At 39.9% G+C, this 20355-nt stretch overlaps 1 protein-coding gene across 9 annotated transcripts in view; it reads right to left on the bottom strand.

Moving 5' to 3' along the window:
- Positions 1–34: 34 nt before the first annotated feature.
- The window catches only part of Gluclalpha (glycine receptor alpha 1), a 69078-nt gene continuing 48757 nt past the window's right edge, over positions 35–20355 (bottom strand). For 5 of the 9 annotated variants that reach the window (XM_070301355.1, XM_070301357.1, XM_070301354.1 and 2 more), the window contains 7 exons: positions 9199–9268; positions 8454–8607; positions 7975–8057; positions 7690–7824; positions 7440–7592; positions 6754–7034; positions 6267–6594 (listed from right to left, as the gene is read on the bottom strand). In XM_070301355.1, coding sequence (XP_070157456.1) covers positions 6361–6594; positions 6754–7034; positions 7440–7592; positions 7690–7824; positions 7975–8057; positions 8454–8607; positions 9199–9268 — 1110 coding nt within the window. In that variant the 3' untranslated portion in view covers positions 6267–6360. Of the gene's footprint in view, positions 6143–6266; positions 6595–6753; positions 7035–7439; positions 7593–7689; positions 7825–7974; positions 8058–8453; positions 8608–9198; positions 9269–15840; positions 15909–20355 lie in introns of those variants that run through there. The other 4 variants (XM_070301352.1, XM_070301358.1, XM_070301360.1 and 1 more) reach the window with 3 other exon arrangements.

The following is a 20355-nucleotide window of genomic DNA, read 5'->3' as shown; positions in this document are numbered from 1 at the left end:
AGTAAAACAACAAAAGAATGACTCATGCGTAGGATCAATTTTTCACCCCGTTTTAATTTAATTTATATATCTTAATTACACACACACAGTGATAATGCTTAAAGGTCTTACGGTAATTTTAGAATACCGATTCTGTTTGTTGTTTTCTCAGCCTAATGTGCACCGATCTTCGATTCGGTTCGCTTCGCATCCTCTGGTGGCCTTTCCTGGCCATATTGGCAAATACTTTGTCGACAAGAATGATTATTACTCAACCAATATAAGATGTACACCGGTGTAATTGACGATCTAATGAGTTTCACGATGGAAAAGATCCCTTCTTTTTTTTTTTTATCGGACTATGCGCCACGATATAAATTTATTATGTTACACATCTTGAATATCGTGCTTTCGCACTCACGAATCACAAACATGCAATATCTTCTTATGTTCTCGACGCGTGCTCGCTCGAGAGTCGATTGTGCTCTCTTTCGCCAAGGGAGGACACGATCCTTACGATTATTATGGACAACGTTTAATATCCGCTCGTCGATATTTATCCAGGACGCGAGCGCGGTTTTTTATAGGGGATTAATTGAAACGGTGACTCGATCGCGATTATGGCGAAGAAATCCTCGACGGTTTCAACCGAAAGTTCGAGGCATCTTTGAATATCTATAGAAAGAAGCGCAAGAAATTTCTATGTACTTTATTATAGCACAATCGTATATTTTAGAGAGTATTATAATTCGGTCTTTATAAAAATTTACCGCGTCTCGTTTTCTCAATTCAAGAGTCCTATAGATAGGACTCATCAGAGATGCATCGTATTTTCGGTCGAGATCGCGCAAGACTCGCTCATCGTTCGTCCGTGATTGTAAGAAAAAACGATACTGATGTCCCACTAATCGTAATGTTAACGTTAAAGTGCGATATTTTTGTGTCTTCGCAATGTAAACGTGCGCGGGATAACGCGAGAATCTCTTGTGAGACACGCACAGTGTGCGTGCGTGCGGCTTGTGTGTATGTGTGTTCAACAAGCTCCTCGCATGAATTTTTGGGGTAAAGGAGGAATTTATTTTGTTTTTACAGAGGGCTCAGCATGCTTCGTTCACATATATTACAACGTACGCATATAACAATAACATTAAACCCTTTAAGTGTGTCTTCGGACGTGGAAGAGAGCTATGTGTGTGGCACGCTTATAATTATATTTGCGATACAATGGGATCTCTCGTACTTCGTATCTCGTGCAAGGATCATATATTCATGTGTTTATGTATGTACTTATGTGTGTGAGACGCTATGTGTTCTTTTTCGGTGTGCGAATCGATCTCGCTTGGATTCGAGTGACTCCAAGCAAGCGAGTGACAAGTGTGAGGGTGAAGTTTTACACGGTCGTCCCTAACTTCCGGTCACCGGAAGTAACCTCCTCAATATATCCGCGATATACCCCGATCTTTTTATCTTGGAATCTTTACGTTTTAGCGTTACATTTACGATTTATTGTTAGAATCGAGGAGGGCACGTGATCCGGTGACGCGTGCCAGCGCGTGCGTGCAATAGATTCGATAATATCTAATTAAACATCAGTCAATTATCCGAAACCGCTAAAATATTTGGAAGCTTCGTCTCAAAGAGCCAGCGGCTTCCAAAAAAGAAGCAAATTGATGATGGGAGACGAGACAAAACGTTGGAGGCAATCGTTGCTCGGTCGCTCAAATTAAAGGCGTTCGCTAAAAATGTCATCGATTTTTCATACCCTCGTTTTCAATATGCAATCATGAAGCCGGACAATTAGGAAAAAAAGACAATTTCTCGGACTCGTTATTATATGACTCCATTGTCAAACTACTCGTGTAGATTCTACGATTGCTTTTTAGTGTTGTTAAGAAATCGTTAGAAAGCATAAGAATAATTTTTTACAATGACTTGTAATATCTTTTATATCGAGATAATACATATAATCTCTCGGTCGTATTTTCTCGTAACTTCCTTCGCGCGCAAAAAAAAAAGACGAAGCGAAGTATCTCGGAGCACGAATTTTTATTATGTTGCGTTGATTAAAAAGATGCAGAAAGTTTCAAGCGATCTACTAACAACCTGTAGCTGTCTCTGCAAAAGATTTCGCGACGATTTAAGTTTGTCAATTCGGACTGCTCGATGCATCGAGCATGTACGAGATTCGCTAATATAAACGTGCGCGCGAGTCTATACGCTATCGAGAGATTCGATAGCCATTGTACTATATATATACATAGATCTCTACGTGTAATCGTTTCGTAAATACTGGCTTTGTGTCCCTTCGTGTCTCTAACACGTATAAAGAGAGACATCCCTTAGGTATATACGGTGTCGCTCACTCTCGGCTCACGCGGAAGCCAGTAATATACCGGATGTTTACGCGCAAACAATGACAGTCTCCGCGTACCATATTAAAGCCGTAGCCACGGTATAGATGGATGCGAAGAATTTGAAACGAACCGGACAAGAAGATAGAGAAACAAAGATGACGATCGCTCTCGTCTATACCACATATACGATCTAATTATTCTACATAATATTCGAAAAATCCGAGCAAAAGAATAAAAATCAAGTGTCTCCTCTGATTATTGCTAACAATAATACTACAAGATCATTATTCTACTCAAATTACATACGTGAAGCGGTGTTTTAGATATTTCACGCATAGACGCGTAATCGATTTCGATTCTAATATACATTCCGATTTGCAAATATGTACCGTTAGTCTGAATTGCGCAAAACAACGAATTACGAGTCGAGAGATTACAGTATTTATCCATTAAATATTGATTTTGTTCGATTTTTCCAATCGTTAAGTTTTAGAAAAATGATAATTAGTACGCGACGAGATGTACTATTGTTATAATGGCGGAAAGGTGGCTTCCTTTCTGCAAAGTTTTAACGCAAGATTTTCGTAGCTTTACGTATGTAGATATTTCTTGGCTATCGGAAATAATTTTCGTTTGTGATTATTTGATTTTATTCCTCCAGGATTCTTCAGGAAGAGATCTGCCTAAATAATACTTGGGAGTATAATTTTTACTTGAATCGTGTGACGTAAATATAAACTCTCGCAGTTTAATATCCTTTATACTTTTACGATAATATTTTCGAAAAGTGCGGCGATTCGTTATAAAAGAACACAGTCACCATTAATGACATTTGTATCTGCTTGTACGACGATTTTTCCGCTAAGGATACTTTTCGTTCCATACGCGTAATCCCGACTTGTTATACCCAGAGACACAGATGCATCTTTCGTTTTAAGTTACAATATCGAATCTTGGAATAACGACATCGATATTAAATCGCATTTATCACACGAACAATTGTAATTGTAGAAAGAAGATGAGTTTATATACTCCGAGTATAACACGCAATCCTACAAGGGCGCGAGATGTATTAGCCGACGTCGCGAGCGGATTGTCGAATCCGCAAAATAATTACTTCTTCTTACGCACGCGCATGATATCGATTGCACGAAGTAAAAGGAAGATACACGAACAGGGAGAAACGGAGGAATGCAGATCGGACACGCGCGAATCTCCGTTCATTCCAAATCATCAGTCGGGGACGAGTTATTCCCCCGGCAATCTTCTGGATTCGAGATTAGGGACGCGGCTCTTCAGAGAAATAACGCACGTAGGAAATGGCATGCCCGATCACGCGCGCCCTCCTGCTTCCTCGTTAACCAGTACGTAACGGAATGTGTTTTCGTCAAGGCTTGCTGGGGTCGCCGTGTCGTCTCTCGCTTGAGAATAGTATCTCCCGAGTATCTCGAGTTTCAAAAAATACAACTATCGTCCGCATCACGTTTTCTTTTTTATGTTTTTTTTTCTCTGTAAGCACGTTCTGCGTGTCATCTCCTCGTTCCGTCCGCGAGGTCGACGACACCGCAATTCTTCGCGACGAGTAGAATAATAAGTCGACGGGGGTAGATTTTCACGCGCGGCGTCGCCGATCTCTTCTGAGCAATATACGTGTGAGAGCCCCGAGCCGGGTATCTCCGCTCCCCCCCCTAGACGACCGACCCGGGGCAGCGAAAAAAGAAAATACATTGTCCGCGAATTACGCGCGACGCGACTGCTTCACCGGTATTTTGTATCGCGAGTTCGTGCTCGCCCGCTGCTCGCATTCGCGTCTGCACGTTAATCTTTATCCGGGCTTCGGATTGTTTTCGTAAAAAAAAAAAAATATTCCTTTACATTCATTCACTGTTTTTCTGCAGATCGCCCAAGATATTACGAATTCTTAATTCGTTGATAATTTACGCCAAATAATCGTTTCGGCGAAAGCGTATTAGCTTTTCTTCTTAGAGACGGGAAAAGAATCGCCCAGATAAGGATTAAAATTAACGATACCAAGGCGTCTCTCATGTTGTATATTATTAATGATGAAGAAACAGATGGTATCTTCCAAAGCGTCCACTGATGTTAAGCGTTAAATTATAATGGTTAGTGTCTTTCCGATTTAATTTTACACTTTGCGATAACTGTTCTTTTTTTTGCTTCGTATCCTTCTTTTATAAATTATAAAAGAAATGAATAGAAGAAATAAATAGAAAAAAATACGAAAACTCAAAAATACATGGACTTTTGAAGCTCCTTGGCACCGCTAGAGTTGATAAACCTGCCAGCTCATACCAGCAAGCTGTTGCACACTCGGAAAACTATCGGAACATTCGACACTTCTATAGATATATCTCCCAATATTTTGCAGCGTCAAATATTCCGGTCAATCCCCCTGTGCAGCCTTAAGAAGGGCAACACGTGACACAGCGAAATAATGCAGACCGCTCCGTATTCTTTGTGAGACGATAATGAAACATCTCCTGTACAAACATTACCGATGCAACTATCGTTTTGCGAAGAAATCGGAGCGTGATCGTCGTTACCATGAAATGTCGCGGATTATTATTTTATCCCGTTTTTTATGATAATATTTACCGAATTCGGGATCGTCCGACGTCGATTCGCAACGACGGACGCGTCCGCAGCTTGCGTGTCGACGAACGAGAGCTTGCTCGCTTGACGACGCGTTATTTCGCGCAACGTAGATATAATTATATTTGTAAATTTTACGCTTTTTTTAAATTGTTAACAGGCCGTGGCTATACAGGGCCCACTACGCTTTCAGTTCAGTCTGTGGCACGCGGTCTTCCGAGCGGGTCATAAGGTACGGTGTGCGTGTGTGTACGTGTATTAAATGTGTAAAGTGCGCTCGGGTAATGTGTTACGTTTTATCATCCTCATCGTTTTTACCCACCGTCATAAGATATCTATCGAGCATCGCTAAACATCCTCGTTGCGCCTTGGATGATCCTTGTTCTGGAATATTTTCATTTCGGACGCGGGCAGTAGAGGAATCTCTTTTCGCCGAAGTATTTTGCCTCTGATCGGTCCTTAGTCGAGTAAACGCGATCTCGTTGATGTCAAAGACTTTTGAAAGATCGACGATTTTGTAAAGTTGCCATCTCTTCAAGGATCCGACTTGGCTTCGTACACGCCAATCTGATTTCATCACACTTTTCTCTTCTCTTTCCTCACTTCTTTATGCCCACGTTATCGTCGCCGCGAAACAGATAAATAGACCAGTACGCGAAGTTGAAGAGAATGAACATGAGAGGGAAGGCAACGCGCGCGAAGATATCGATCCTCGCGCTGCCCTGGGCACGGCAGGTGAGCAGTTTGCGCGATAGGTCCCAGCAACCATTTCGCGACGATACCGTCGTCGGTGCGAGCGGTGGCACCGCGGATGATGCCGACGCAGCGATCGGCGGCGAGGGCGTCGCGGCGCGCGACATGGTGCGTGACGGCGTGCCCAACGGCGATGCCGAGGAGGCCGGCGAGGGCCATCGCGACGGCGATGGCGACGACCTCGCCGAGCTCCTGCGCGAATGGTGTCGCGGTGCCCGCATCGGGGAGCACCGGCCGGTGACGCAATCTTCGTTCAACGGCGAGAAAGACGGCGACGGCGAGCGATCCGGATGATAACGCTGATGACGATGCGACTGATGGTGATGCTGCTGCTGCTGCTGCTGCTGCTGATGATGATGATGATGATGATGATCCTGCTGATACATACGCGGCAGCGAATGATGCTGCGATATCGTCTGATTTCCGCCGGCACGCTGATGACGCTGTAACTGCTGATGATAGTGATGGTGATGATGATGGTGATGATTGTGATGATGATTCTGAGGAGGATGATGATGCTGATGATTCTGATGGTGGTTGTACGGTTGTCGGTGACGAGGACGCGAACGTTGTTGCGACGGCCGTGTCTGTTGAAGCTGTTGTTGCTGAGGATGGCCGCGAGCCACTTCCCTTGTTGATCCGAGCGCCTCCTCCTCGTGATTTACTCGCTCTCCTCCTCCTCCCGAAACAGGTACGTGGACCAGTACGCGAGGTTGAAGAAAGCGAATACGATTGGGAAGAAGATCCGTGAGATAACGTCGATGCGCTTGGACCTCGTCGGGAACTTGGACAGCCACGACCTGCAGCAGTTTTTTTTCCGTGGTTGCATATGTATTTCGCACTGCCGCAATTTATCCATCGACATGGAATCCTCCGGGTGTCGGACTAGAGGCTTCTGAAAGAATTCGGGTGGTATTGATCCATTAGTTACTGGCACTGCTTTTCCTTGTTTTCTCATCTCAATTCAAGCAATTTTGATTCTCTCCTTTCTGCCGAATAAGAGAAACTAATTCTGTAATCTTATTTTATATATCTCTGTTCTTGGCATACTGACCATGGCGAAGTTGGCGGATCCGTCCGGCTCGAGCAGTTCAGAGGATGGGTCGATCGACGACGAATGTTCCATCTCGCTCGATGGAAACTGCTTCTTTATGTTATCGCTGTGCATGTCGCTGCGCGACGCGTAGTTGACCAACGCGAATTCGAGTAGAGCGCCAAACACGAAGGTCAAGCATACCCCCGTCCAAACGTCGATGGCCTTGGTATAAGAGACCGGTGGCAGTGAGGCATTTATCCCTGATGTCTGCGTGGCCATTGTCAATAGTGTCGTGACGCCTAAACAAGGATAGATGTTAGCGAATCTCTCCGATAATAAGAGAACGAGAAGAATCGTAATAAAAATTCAGAAAGTAGACAGATACAAATTCTCTTTTTTTAAGAATCAGAATAATGATTACATTGATCGCTCATATTCTACAAATGATTCATTTTCATGCGTGTCCTCTCTCCTTCAATTTTTTTCAGCATTTAAAATTTTTAATTAATTTGAACTCTCGCAATGATTATGTTTCATTTCTCATTACCAATATTACATTCGACAATTCTTATAATTCTATACTTCTGTTATTGCCGAAGAGCCGCCAATAAATATGTAAATAAGCAATCAAAGTTCTGGGTTATCCGATAACATGCCTGGACATATTCGTTACGCGTTTAGAGATTAGCTGTTATAATTTGTACCTAGTGACACCCGGGCAGGCACGGCGCTCTGATCCAGCCAGAAAGACACCCAGGACACGATAACGAGCATGCAGCACGGGATGTAGATTTGGATGAGATAGTAGCTGAATTCCCTCTTGAATAGCAGGTCCACTTTCAAACAACTGTATTCTCCTGTTTTTTTTTTTTTTTTTTTTTCCATCCAATAATCTCATCAGATTATGCGGGTTTTCGTCTAGTGTAATCTGGATGCAATAGCGACTTTACTTACCGGTGTTCGTTTTACTATTGCAGTAATCCGTGAGGAATTTCTCCAGAGTGAACCTGGGTAAATGTAAATTCTTGACCACTTGAACGGGATCGCCTTCCTTCCAGAGAAAGACCAAGTCGTTCGTCGTCCATCCGTCTATCGGGGAAAGGGGAGGGGGCGAAAATGAAATTATTTTAATTCGCGGATATATATTCCCCAAAGTAATTATTATTCGAATTATTCTCTCGGTAACGATCATTGTGCGTGTAATCGCGATAGTTACACCTGTTACAACGAGTTACTTACAACTAGCCATACGAAGTGAGCAAACTTGTCGATCCAGGGGATACAGTTTCAGATTCATGGGACATGAGAGCGTTAAGGATATCCTGCACCAGAAGAAAAAATAGATTTATATATAATCTGATGTGAAAGGGGGAGAAAAAAAAAATCCAATTCGCAATGTAACGAAAATTGTCATGCGCACGATACATACACAAAATAGATCTCTCCGATGTATATGGTACATTAACGAAGCGAATTTCGCATCATTCGATTATACGGAGAATAAAACGCGCTACAGATAATGTATACTGATTTATATCGAAGCGGCATGAAATTTAAATGTCGATCGGATAAATTCGGACGATAAAACTCCGCGTGCAATATTAAAAAAAAAAAAAAAAAAAAAAAAAAGGCGCTTCATCGATCTCTTATAAAAATTACGTCATCACCATTGATTAAATCGATTTTTGGCGGGCGTTTGCGATATCCACGGTACTCACCGTATGCTGTAAAGAACCGAGCCGTGCGGGAAAATTCGTATATATACGTTGGGCATAATGATGTTGTGGAAATGACCCTCCTTCTCGTTCGAGAAAAACAGATCCGGCATCCAAACCCTCGACGCCTCCGTAAGGGTTAAATATTTAAGTCGACCTGCAACGGACAATCGATTTTTTCATTCCAGCGAAAAATCGGTTTACATTTGGTGTGCGTCGCTCGTTAACATATAGTTCGCGGTAAACGCATAAAGAACGCGAGAGCGGCAATTTATGAAAGAGAAGAGATAAAAGTGGCCACTGTTAAATTTGCGTAACGACGATTGCTCGTGAGAGTAAAATGTTACGACTCGTCCTTTACGCGACATGGAAAAAAAGTATAATATAAATGCCCTTTTGTATGTGGATATTTTCGCGTATATATCTTACTATATGATATTATTGCGTAAAGATACTTTGACATTTGCCAAAATTAAAAGAGAATGAGGTTTTGGTCGAGCTCTTTTAATTTTCCATCATGAAACGTTTGAGAGAATATATTCAACGTTTAAAACTCTATTATATATATTCCTGTACAGCTAATATGATATTCTTGCGGAACATTATATACGCACGTTGCAATGAATTATTTCGTATATAGTTTTATAATCTTTATTAGCGTCAAATAATATCAATACTGAAAGTATTTCGCGCGAGAAAAATTCAGATTAAGCATAAATATAAAAAATTATTTAAAACATTTACATACCTCCAAAGTCATTAAATTTCAATCTCTCATCCAACCATTGTTCCCGAAATGTTAATTGTACGGAGTATTCCTAGAGGGAGAAAGAAGAAAAATTGCGATTAAACAAAGTCCCGCGTGAGATGGCGACGAGTTGTTTCCTTTTCTTCTTCCCGATACCCGCGAGCGATAGTTTTTCCAATTATAAAGTTTCGTAAAGTAAAGAAAAATCAACGTGCGAGACTTGAGAAATGAAAAGCGGCAAAGGTCTAAATCGCCAGAATCTCGAATCAGATAGCATTTATAATGGCAGTCTATAGTTATCGCGACGAAAGAAGAAAATAGCTTTATGCAAATGATGGCTTTGCATTTAATACGAAGAGATAATTACAATTTTATTTTTAATTCAATAATTATTATTCTCAGAAACGCGAATTATCCCCGGTATATCCAATAGTAATATTTCGACGCGAGAATTTGATAAAGTTGAATAAATGAAAATTTATTTACCGTATATAATTAATTCTCTCTGTTCTAGAGATTCGGTTAAGGTTAAAATATACCCTCGCACTTATAAAAGATTACTCGTATATTTCGCGACAAAGAGAATTTATTTTTATCACTGTATATATATATATATAAAATATTATTGCAACGTCAAATTGATCGTCGATATTCTTACCGTGAAATAATGATCGTCGATACAGATATGGATAATAAATTATATTGCAAGTGAAAAGAGGATATTCTTATCGCGTCAATATTATCGAATGTTCTGATTTCACTTTTGCAATTAATACAATTTTATATCTTTCCTCTTTTCGATTTATCAGATCTTTCAGATCGTAATCGAGAGATATCGCGTTGCATTACGTATACTTATACTCGTCACGTAATTGACAATTTTAGTAGAATGGAAAAAAAAGTTACGTAAATTATTGTTCAGGTCATTTCTATGCCGGAAGGATATTCTACGTGATTTTAATCTACGATTATATGGTAGATTAACGAGGTCAGCAACATTCGTCGATCCATATCTGCCGGATTAATCTCTCTCGGAGTCGAATCGATACGTCACAGGTAGCAGAATACGTCATTTCATCGACTCGAATACGTTACGTACACGTATCGATCCGTGACGACTATCTATTATCATAACCGATACATATATGTGTCGAGAAATGTGTATCATCGCGGCAGAAGATGGGAAGAGCGTCTCGGGAAGAGAACGAGAATGTCCTCTCGTCAAAACATTATCGAAATCAACATCCGGGGACGCTTTTCCGCCAGACGCGATCATGCGATTTCGAGGACGTACAAGCATCGGCAAACGTCGACGGACGACTAGAAAAAAAAATAATCTGTCGTCAATAATATACTCCAATACCATCGCACAGCCAAGAAGAGATAGAGAGAGAGGTGGGGGGGGGGATAAGGATAAGAGGCAGGGGGAGGGAAGGGGAGAAACAAGGGGTGGGTAAGAGCCATGCAAAAGCGAAACACCGAGAGGAGGACCTACCGGATATCGTAATCAGATCAAACGTCATAAATGTCATGGGCACTACAACGCAATCTGTTTAAAGCGGTAAAGAGAGAGAACGCATGCAATTTGGCTCACGGTGTCTCGTGTTTCCCCGGCTCGCCTGCGATCGTTCCTGCCCCCGATGACGAAGTTCCGTGCCCTGTTTCCTATTTCAGAGGGGGTTTAAAAGGGAATGCGCGCTTGCCCATTTATATATATGTATATATATATATACACGCATGTATACGTATACATATACGTATACATATACGTATATTTCCTTTTTATTTTCCTTTCCTTTCCTTTCGCTCTTTGTTTTCCTCGACCTACCGACAGCCAATTTGTATCCTTCGTGCGGTGCAGTTTCGCTACGATGTTTTTTTTAACGTGAAAACATTAAGGCTCCATTCCGCTGGCCCTTCTTTTCCACCTCTTTCCTCTGTCGGCCCCCGTCGTGGTACCAGTTTTCGCCTCCGAGAACGACTTCACTATTCGTGTGTGCGTGCGTGTATGTTGTGTATGTGTGCGCGCGCTTTTCGTTCTTCTCCGTTTTTCTCCCGCTAACTCGTCCAATATAACGTCTGGTTTCGTTCCGCCGTTAATTTCTTTCAGCGATTAGCGGCCGGTCGTATCCATTCGTATTCGCGCGTATCCAATATCGGCGGTAAGTCTCGGAAAATATGAGGAACGTGCTGCGAAACGAACATTCATCGGCCACCTTCTCTCGAACTTTCGTTCGCTTTTCGATGCGTCCGTTTTTTCGTTTTCGTTTTCTATCATTTACAGACAAACATGTTAAACACTGTTTGAGATGCCGGTTTATATTTCAAGGTACTTATCATTCCCGTGTAACACGACGAGCTATCCTCGGAATCGTAAAATAGTATCACCGCGATCGCGAGATGCGTTTTCATATTTTTTCGAGATAAAAACACAATCGTTGTTTTTGTTCGCATGAAAAAAATTGTGCGCATAAAACGACGTTATAGATACGTGTATTCGTCATCGAAATATGTGAAATACGAGAAATCAAGTTGTTCTATCGAATAGATATATATATACTATATATCTTATATAGAGCTTTATATCAACCGATGGAATAAATTGCCACTAGTGGCAAGATTTTTGACATTCAATTTTATAAAAATCAACAATGAAATTTAAAACGAGCATTCTCCGATTGCCGGATCGCAAGCATTGCAGTAATATATTTTCATAGAAATCTAAACCCGCGCTTTTTTTTTTTTTTTTCCCGAAAAACTAACCATTCGAGTCATAAATCATACGCGAAACGAAATAAAAATATGTGCAATGTAAAGAATTTGTACACCTTTTACAGCCCCTGTAAAAAGTTTTTAGAAACAATATTTGCGTTATTTCATCATTATATGAATCGAGCGTTTCGTATATCATCGAGTAGACTTATATCCGACGATGATAACGTAAAATTATGATATCAATAACAGCGAGATATACATATCGGGGGAGAGGGGCTTTGTACAAATTTTTGGCCTACAAAAATCGACATTCAGTGAATATCTCAGTTTTACGTTATACAAAGAACAAGTGCAAAGCATTTACAAAATTATTTTAGTGTTCTATATTTAAAAAAAAAAAAAAAAAAAAGTATGAAATAAGGCAACCGCAGCTCTCGAATTTATGTGCAACGATCCTCGCCCATAAGGTCTAATATTACGGCGAATTCCTGATTCTGTTGCACCGTAAAAACTGTTACGCGCGTAACAGCTGGGGCTCGTAATTTTTCATTGACTCTTACCTCCAGCAAAGCCGTTGTTCCAGATTGCCAGATTGGGGGCGAAATTCTCGAGTTACGCGCAATATGTTTGGCGTTTAGTCGACCATTTGGTGTAACTTCCCCCTTTTTTACTTTAACCGTCGCAGAAATGACGGTAGTTACTGTCCCTGAAGAAATCCCACGAGACATTTTTAATGTGTCTCAGATAGACAGACTGCTCGATGCGAAGGAGCGCAACTCGATTACGCGAAGCGACGAAAGGCTAATTGGTCTCGAGTCGAGTCTCGATCTCTCACGTACAAAATTGGTCGTTCGAGCGACGAAAAAGTACACATCGTCCTTGTTGTTCCGGCAATTATCCTGATGGCAATGGGATAATGGGATAGCGTCGCGAGAAGTACCCTCGCAAACCCTCTATAAACCGTATTATCTTTATTATCCTCATCTCTTTCATCTTGTTCATAGCGGAAAAAAAAACGGGGCATAATATTTGTTAATCGATATTAAAATATATTTCCATCGCATTACTAAAACATTCACGCAATTTTATGGTTGATGTTATCATGAGTGTGCTAAGACTGAATAATAAACGGAGTGCACGATACACGTATTGCCAAGTGGATAAAATAAAAAAAAAAAATAATAATCGCAAGTGTCTGTTCCTGAATCACATTTTTGCACATTTATATTTATGTTATTATTTTAGCAAGAAATTATTTTTATATGCCAATTATTAAAACTTTCTTCGATCCGCCATTGCTATGCATAATTTTGTTATGTCATAGAGGGCTTGCCAAAAAATTTGGGATCGATACTGCCAATCAGCTCGCTCGACGATTCGTCCGTTTCTCTCACCGATGAGCAGCCCTCACGTGTCGAATTTAGTCTCGCCCAAGTAAGGCAATACGTTTCTTCGTGTGCTCTTTACGGAGAACGGGTTATGAATTTTCGCTCTCGTCGCCCTCGTACAAATTGCTTCACCATTATCATCATCTTTAATATATCTGCTCGCAATAGAGCTCTAACAGGCGATATTATATCCGCACGCGAATTTCATTTCGTCATCCTTTAGTTCGTACCAATGTTCAACGATAATACGTTCGTTCGGTAAAGAAATATTTATCAGGATAAGCGATACCGAACGTGCTCGCGTACTTATGAGAGCGTGATACAGAATGAAAAAGGAAACAGCGAAAAAGATTGAAAGATAGAAGTAGGAGAAGAAGACGAAGACAGAAAGGAATGGAATTCTTGCAGGGCCTAAAATTGAACCGATCGACTTCTCTTGCGATATCCTTGCCCGTCGTACGACGAATATACAGAGTCGGGCCCAAACGTTCCACTCAGACTTTGATATTTTATAAGAAATTTAATTCTGAACAAAAACTTTCCTATAAACATGGGTCAAAAAATGCTTCCTTAAAAAATTAACGCCCAAAAACTTGTGGAAAAATCACGGTTATTTTTTTAATTTCATTCTCTACAACTTTTGTTTCGGTACCTTTTGTTATAAAACGCTTACTTTCTCTGATATTTGTAAAAAAGTAAAATAACGGCGATTTCAGAGATTTTTGGGTGCTAATTTTTTAAGGAAACCTTTTTCGATCCACGTTCATATAAGAAACTTTTTGTTCGGAATTAAATTTCTTATAAAATCTCAAAGTCTGGCCGGAACGTTTGGGCCCATCCTGTATACATACTTTCGATTTAATGATCACCTGTGCATGATGTCCGAACGACGGAAGTAGGAAGAAGGATACGCGTATGTGAACAAGTATCTCGTTTTGTCGTATGATGCTGACGCAAGCGTTAACGAGTCTCTGAATCGTCGAGGCAGAATACTGGCCAATTATCCGACAGGTTTCGTACGACGGCCGACGTGGCTGGAAAATTGATAATTGAATTGCGATTTCGAGCAGAGTGTCGTCCATGACAGGCGGTCCCTCCCAAAACTGTGTTTGGCAGATATCAAAGTGAATCCACAGAGGAGTGAGAATGGTGTGACCCCTACCGCGAAAAGCTTTCATACGTATGTAACGCGCCAAATCACGCGAAAATATCGTTGCGAAATTAATCATTCATATTTATTTTATCCTTTTACTTAATTACAACATATAATAAATCTTCCACAAAAAAAAAAAAAAAAAAAAAATATCGCTTTTTAAAGAACGTGACAATGGTCGCCCTCCATTCTTACACAACTCTGAAGAATCCGAGCTTCACTTTCATATTATAATTTTTTTATGTATCCAACACAGAATTTTAAGAACACCCGGTCTTATGAAGAAAGAATTGTATGTGCATTGCAAGATTAATTTTTCAACGAGCGGACAAATTCCGGATGTATATGTATATACGGCAATCGCATCGTATTTGCGATCGATGAGACAGAGACCGCGCGTAATTGTGCATATATTTGAGTTTGCTATCCTCTCGTTCGTTCGGTGAGCAAACCTGAGGCCCTGCAACGTGTCTCGAAACGTATTTTGATTTGCATTGCGAACGCGTGCCCGCGTTTTCCTCCCAATTGCATTCCGCCGAACGGCGCGCGGCGCCTTCTTTTTTCGCGGGCACGTCAGTCAGTTTCTCTCTAGCAAAAGTTCCAACAAGGCACAAGACGTGGTTGCAACGTACAGTCAATCGAACGTTCGTACAATCAGTATGTGACAGACAGAGCGCCGCTGATTGTACACATTGGATGCTGCGACTTTATTTGCGCCCGCCTTGCACCTGCGGATTCTTTGATCAATTTGAAGTCGATTTTTCCTTCGCAACAATGTTCTATCTCTTGTTAATTTCTTTAACATCATACATATATATATATATATGGTATTAAAGATGCGATCGAGTTTTAAGTCATAATAATAAATTATTTGTGTGCAAGTCTAAATCCAACATCCTCGATCAATAATGATATAAAATTTATAAATATCCCGACATCCTCCCTCCCCTTCTTTCCTTTTTCATTTCAAGGAGAGACCGACTCCTAAATTATCAAAAAATTCCATGGATCAATGAGGGCAACGATAAATCCGCGACACCCTGTATAATACGTATATATATAGACGTAACATGACAGTCAACGACATTGAGGAAAATCAACGAGGTGCGACTTTGCTTTAGCACATATCAACTGTCAGCGCGATGCACGTGAGTATGCATATATGTATATATGTATACACGTGTGCAAAGACGCGCGCGAAGACACGAGATTTATATATTATATATATCCATACACGTATACATATACACGTAATACAGATACAAGTACAAAGAAGTGCAAATCTTACGGCATCATATACACGTGACGTTAATATAGTTAGTACACAATATGTGAGGATATACAGACTGTAGGCCTTGTTGATGATTACTTGTATATTGCACTCACCATATTATAATCATCTATTTTGCTGATAGAGCGGAGAAAGATGTTGACGTTCACATTTGTCGGGCCATCTAACACGTCGACCGGGGAACAGAACAAAAGAAATCGATTAATTAAATCGCTCGCCGTGAACCGAAAATTGCTTGCTTTATTTTCTTTCTTTTTATTTTTGCTTTGCTAATTCGCTTTCGCTTTCATTTGATTGACTGGAACGATACGGTTTGCGGTGTGAGAGTAGAGGGAGATCATCGATGAATGAGAGGATAGGAGGGGCGGAGATGATCAATGGGAGATCCTGACCGGACGATAAAATGATTCTTCGATTCTCGAAGATGTGATCGAAGCGTCGCTTGAAATGATGCTTCCGTCGATACACATCCGAGCGAGTATAGACGAATGATGGAACGAATGATTATCACCGTATATCTGTGCCCCGTGATAAAATCATGATAACAATTCTCCGTTCCACTCGTTATATATTTCGAAAAATTCTTATCGATAGTGTTTTCCTAATGTACAATATAATGCATTCATTCCCCGAACGGATGAATCGTTTTTTACGGTAAAACACGCTCGCGGACTCGCTCCATTTGAAAATCAATTTTTAATCAATTTATGTGAAACACTTTTCCGACCTTTTATTATCTTGCCGCGAGGCACAGAACGCACGTGATGATATCTCGTTACGCGATTCAATATGTGACGTGTAAAAAATGTAAAAGTGCTCGGAGATGAGCTTTGGATATATGCCAGAGAGATCGTGGAGAGAGAGATCGATATATAAAATTTTAAATAAACGCGCTACGACATTTAAATGGCATGGGGCGTGATGCGATGGGGCGAGCTATAAGTAACTGCAGCGATTTAACGAGCGAGTGTATTTTTTTTCTCAGCCCGACATTAACCCAATTAATATTTCACGCAAGTTACTTACAATCGGGCTACGCATATACGGTCGAAAAGAAAAACGATAATTATCTTGCAAGCTGGTACGGATCAATTCAGACTCGAGGATGATAATAATATTCTGCGTACGGGTCTCTTACGGGAGCGTTATATCGCAAAGACGGGATAATATTCAACGCTAAAAGCGACGATTATTGATCCGCGCGCTTCGCCAAGTGTAAATAATCCCGTAAGAATACAAGTAAGGAGAACGGAATCGATGTTGGATGAATTTTACGCGTAGTACATGAATGCGCAAAATGCCTGAGCTGTCGCTTTGTATCTAATCTCAGTACGAGCGATAGACGCAGCCGGTTGGCTGAATCTTAAAAGAAGGCAAGCGACAGAATATCTTAAATATGTGGTTAAAGATACGAAAGGGAGAAAATATATAAAGAAAATAAATAGGTAAAAAGGAATGAAATTTGGAATAAGAGAGTAACGTTTCGTGGAAAAAAAAGAGAGAGAGGCAAGATGATAGACTTCGTATTCAAGATAGCGGAAAAAAAAACGGTATATCTCGAAAATTCTATATTCAATGAGTCGCATAGATATTCGGGAAAAGATGCATTCTATTGCAGATTTTTAGGGTGATGATCGAAGCGATTGAGATCACTTATTGTATACGCCCTCTCGACGGCCGTTCGTCCCCGCCCTCCGTAATTCCGGATTCGACCAGATGTCTCTAGAGAGAGGGTCGAATTTTAATTAACACAGAAGGGTCGGATTGATTGAAGGGCCAGATTGTCGCGACTTCGCATCTTTCGCTTCTCTCGTGGACGCTGCTCTCTCGGACGCGCGAGATACGTCCTCGCCGTTACGTCCTCGTCGTCCTCGGCACGGGAAACATCTAAGAGAGGATCCTAGAATCCCATTGCCATTCTCACATGTTTCGCAATGAAATAATCGGTAATTGACGGCTTGATTTCGCTGGAGAGCGAATCTCCTCCGCGACTGTGTACGCGAATCACCGTTTCGTTTAGAATCGGAGCTCTTAATCCGCAACTTGTCCTTGATCGTGAAAAATTCTAAAACGACGTCATTGTTCGTGCTCGTCAAGAGAATATTTCTCCCACGCTACATAATGGACAAAGTACTAGTGGTAGTACTTTGCGAGGTAATATTTTATCAGGCACGATTGACAGAGCGATTTAATCAATATTACAAAGAATAGGCGAAAATGTCAACGGACTTTTTTTGCATTCTCGCATACGTATTACGTAAACATAAAATATATATAAGTTATATTTTCATATCGCCTGTGTCTGTATCTATTATAGAGATTTATACAATACATCATGCCTCATGTGTGCCTCTTAATCTGCCGTTTAACATTGCTTAATTTAGTACAATTTTTCTAAAAGCTCGATATATATATATATATATTTTTATAAAGAACACGTAAAAACGTTTTATTTTTCTCATTAACGAATCATAAAATGTTCGTCCGCGTTCCAAGATATTGGAATAATGTCCATCAATAAGGAAAGACAAAGAAGTTCGATAATTAAAATGTCCAAGTGAAAAAATATGAAGCAAACACGTGACTCAAACGTAGGTGAAAATGCTCTGTATATATGTGTGTGTGTACATGTAAAAAAGATGAACGTATTCTCGCGAAAGAAAGAACATATCGTTTTAACAGAACGTTCATTAAATCTTTGACAATCCCTGAAATACAATTCTTTTCGCTTCGTTGACGTTCGCTAAATATCGATTGTTGAAAGACCGCGCTCGGTTTTAAAATGAACCGTTGAAAAGTCGCGGACCATCAATTTAACGTTCATTAAAGTTTATTTCAGAAACGCATCGCCGCGCGTGACAATCTCGGGAGGGGGGTGGGGGGGGTTCGTATCATCAGAGTAAAATTCTCTCAACTAGCGCATCGTAAATTCGCGCGATTTAAAATATTTCGGGTTCAAAGGCACGCTATCTATATATTTCCGTTCCCCGTTGTAAAAGGAAGATAATTTAAATCGGATCCCGATACATCCCGATATTTTTCATCGTTTATAATAAATCTCTCTTAAATCGCGCGCGCGATCTGCTCGAAACGGTTGCGAAATATCGTCCAAAGTACGCTTTCGGCCCGTCCTTATTAAACGCCGGGCAGATCAGAAAATGTTTTGTGCCGCTAATCGGCGAATTGCAGTTGCATTAAACGCTCGTAATCTAATAAGCGGACCTCGGATATTGCCGCTCTAGTGAGATTCACAGGGGCTTCTCCCCCTCGGTGCGACAATCGTGGATCGCTGGAGAGCGATTGTTCTGCATTTCGCATGAATTCGAGCGTGTGACGGAGAAACAAATCAATCTTTTATCCGATCTAACTTTTCTCTTTCCTAGAATCTGATTAATGATATGGATCGTTTATTTTGAAAGTGGTGCAAGTCCATTTTCTTTTGTTTCGAGAAAATTAAATGTTAGCAGATCTGACAATTAAAAAATATAGGTTAATTATGTGAAGTCTGGGAATGTTTGTACTAATTTATCAATATGTAATTTGATTATATAAATTTCTTTTAGACGAATTTAACTAAAATAATATATATTTCCAGGCTGCAAATGGACTTACACCACTTTCATAATTAGTCAATTGTAAATATCATTTAATTTCAATTTTGAAATAACAAATATCACTTAAAATATATTTCGTATTAATCCAATTTTCTTTATAAATAATAACAAGAAATAAAATAGAATTAGTATTTTTTATTTCGAACGTTAATTATATTTATATATTGTTAAACTTAACACAAGATATTGGTATTATTAATTATTTATGCTCTTCGTGTGGCAGTGTTTTGAAATATTCATGATGCACAGGAGGTATATAAGGTAATAGCTGCTGCATATCCTTATATTTTTCGTATGTAATAGGCCTGGCATCGTGATGGAAATTGGACTTACACCACTTTCATAATCAATGGTTACGCAATTTCTTTTACCGGCCAATTTTAAATTCAACAAAACATTGGCATTTTTTAAGATATTAAATACAAACTAGTTATAAACAAAAAGTTTACACTAAATTAAGCATAAATTACGTCATATCTCATTTTTTAAAAAAAAGGACTTACACCACTTTCAAAATAAACGGTCCATATACGGAGGTACCTATCCCTCTCCGATATATTTTCTTTTTCCTCAAGTTTAAAATATGTATATATATACATATTTAAGAATGATAAATATATATATATATATATCTTTTAAAACATAAATTTTAATTTATAGCACGCAAAATATTAGCATAAAGAAAGAGATGCAGTATGTTACTTTGAAATAGCATTAGAGAATTAAGTTAATGTCCCTGTTGGTGCGCGTAAACAATTAAATATACTTAAAATGAATGTAATAAGTTGCCAAGAATAATTCTCTTGTTGTTCTATGTTATTACGATGGTAAACAACTATGTCGCAAAGTTCTATATCTCCTCGTGATAATAAGGAGGAGCGAATAATATCGTAGACATATACATAAGTATACATAAATATTTACGAGACAATTGTTGAAATAATAAAATCAATTATAATATTTTAATCTCTTCGGATATTTTGATCCTATTCAACA

This window comes from Polyergus mexicanus, unplaced genomic scaffold (genome assembly GCF_030449975.1).
Source record: "Polyergus mexicanus isolate NDT 795.1 unplaced genomic scaffold, iyPolMexi1.0 SCAF_9, whole genome shotgun sequence".
Taxonomy (NCBI): domain Eukaryota; kingdom Metazoa; phylum Arthropoda; class Insecta; order Hymenoptera; family Formicidae; genus Polyergus; species Polyergus mexicanus.
The sequence above is the reverse complement of the archived record's forward strand: the minus strand, read 5'-3'. Positions and strand labels throughout refer to the sequence as shown.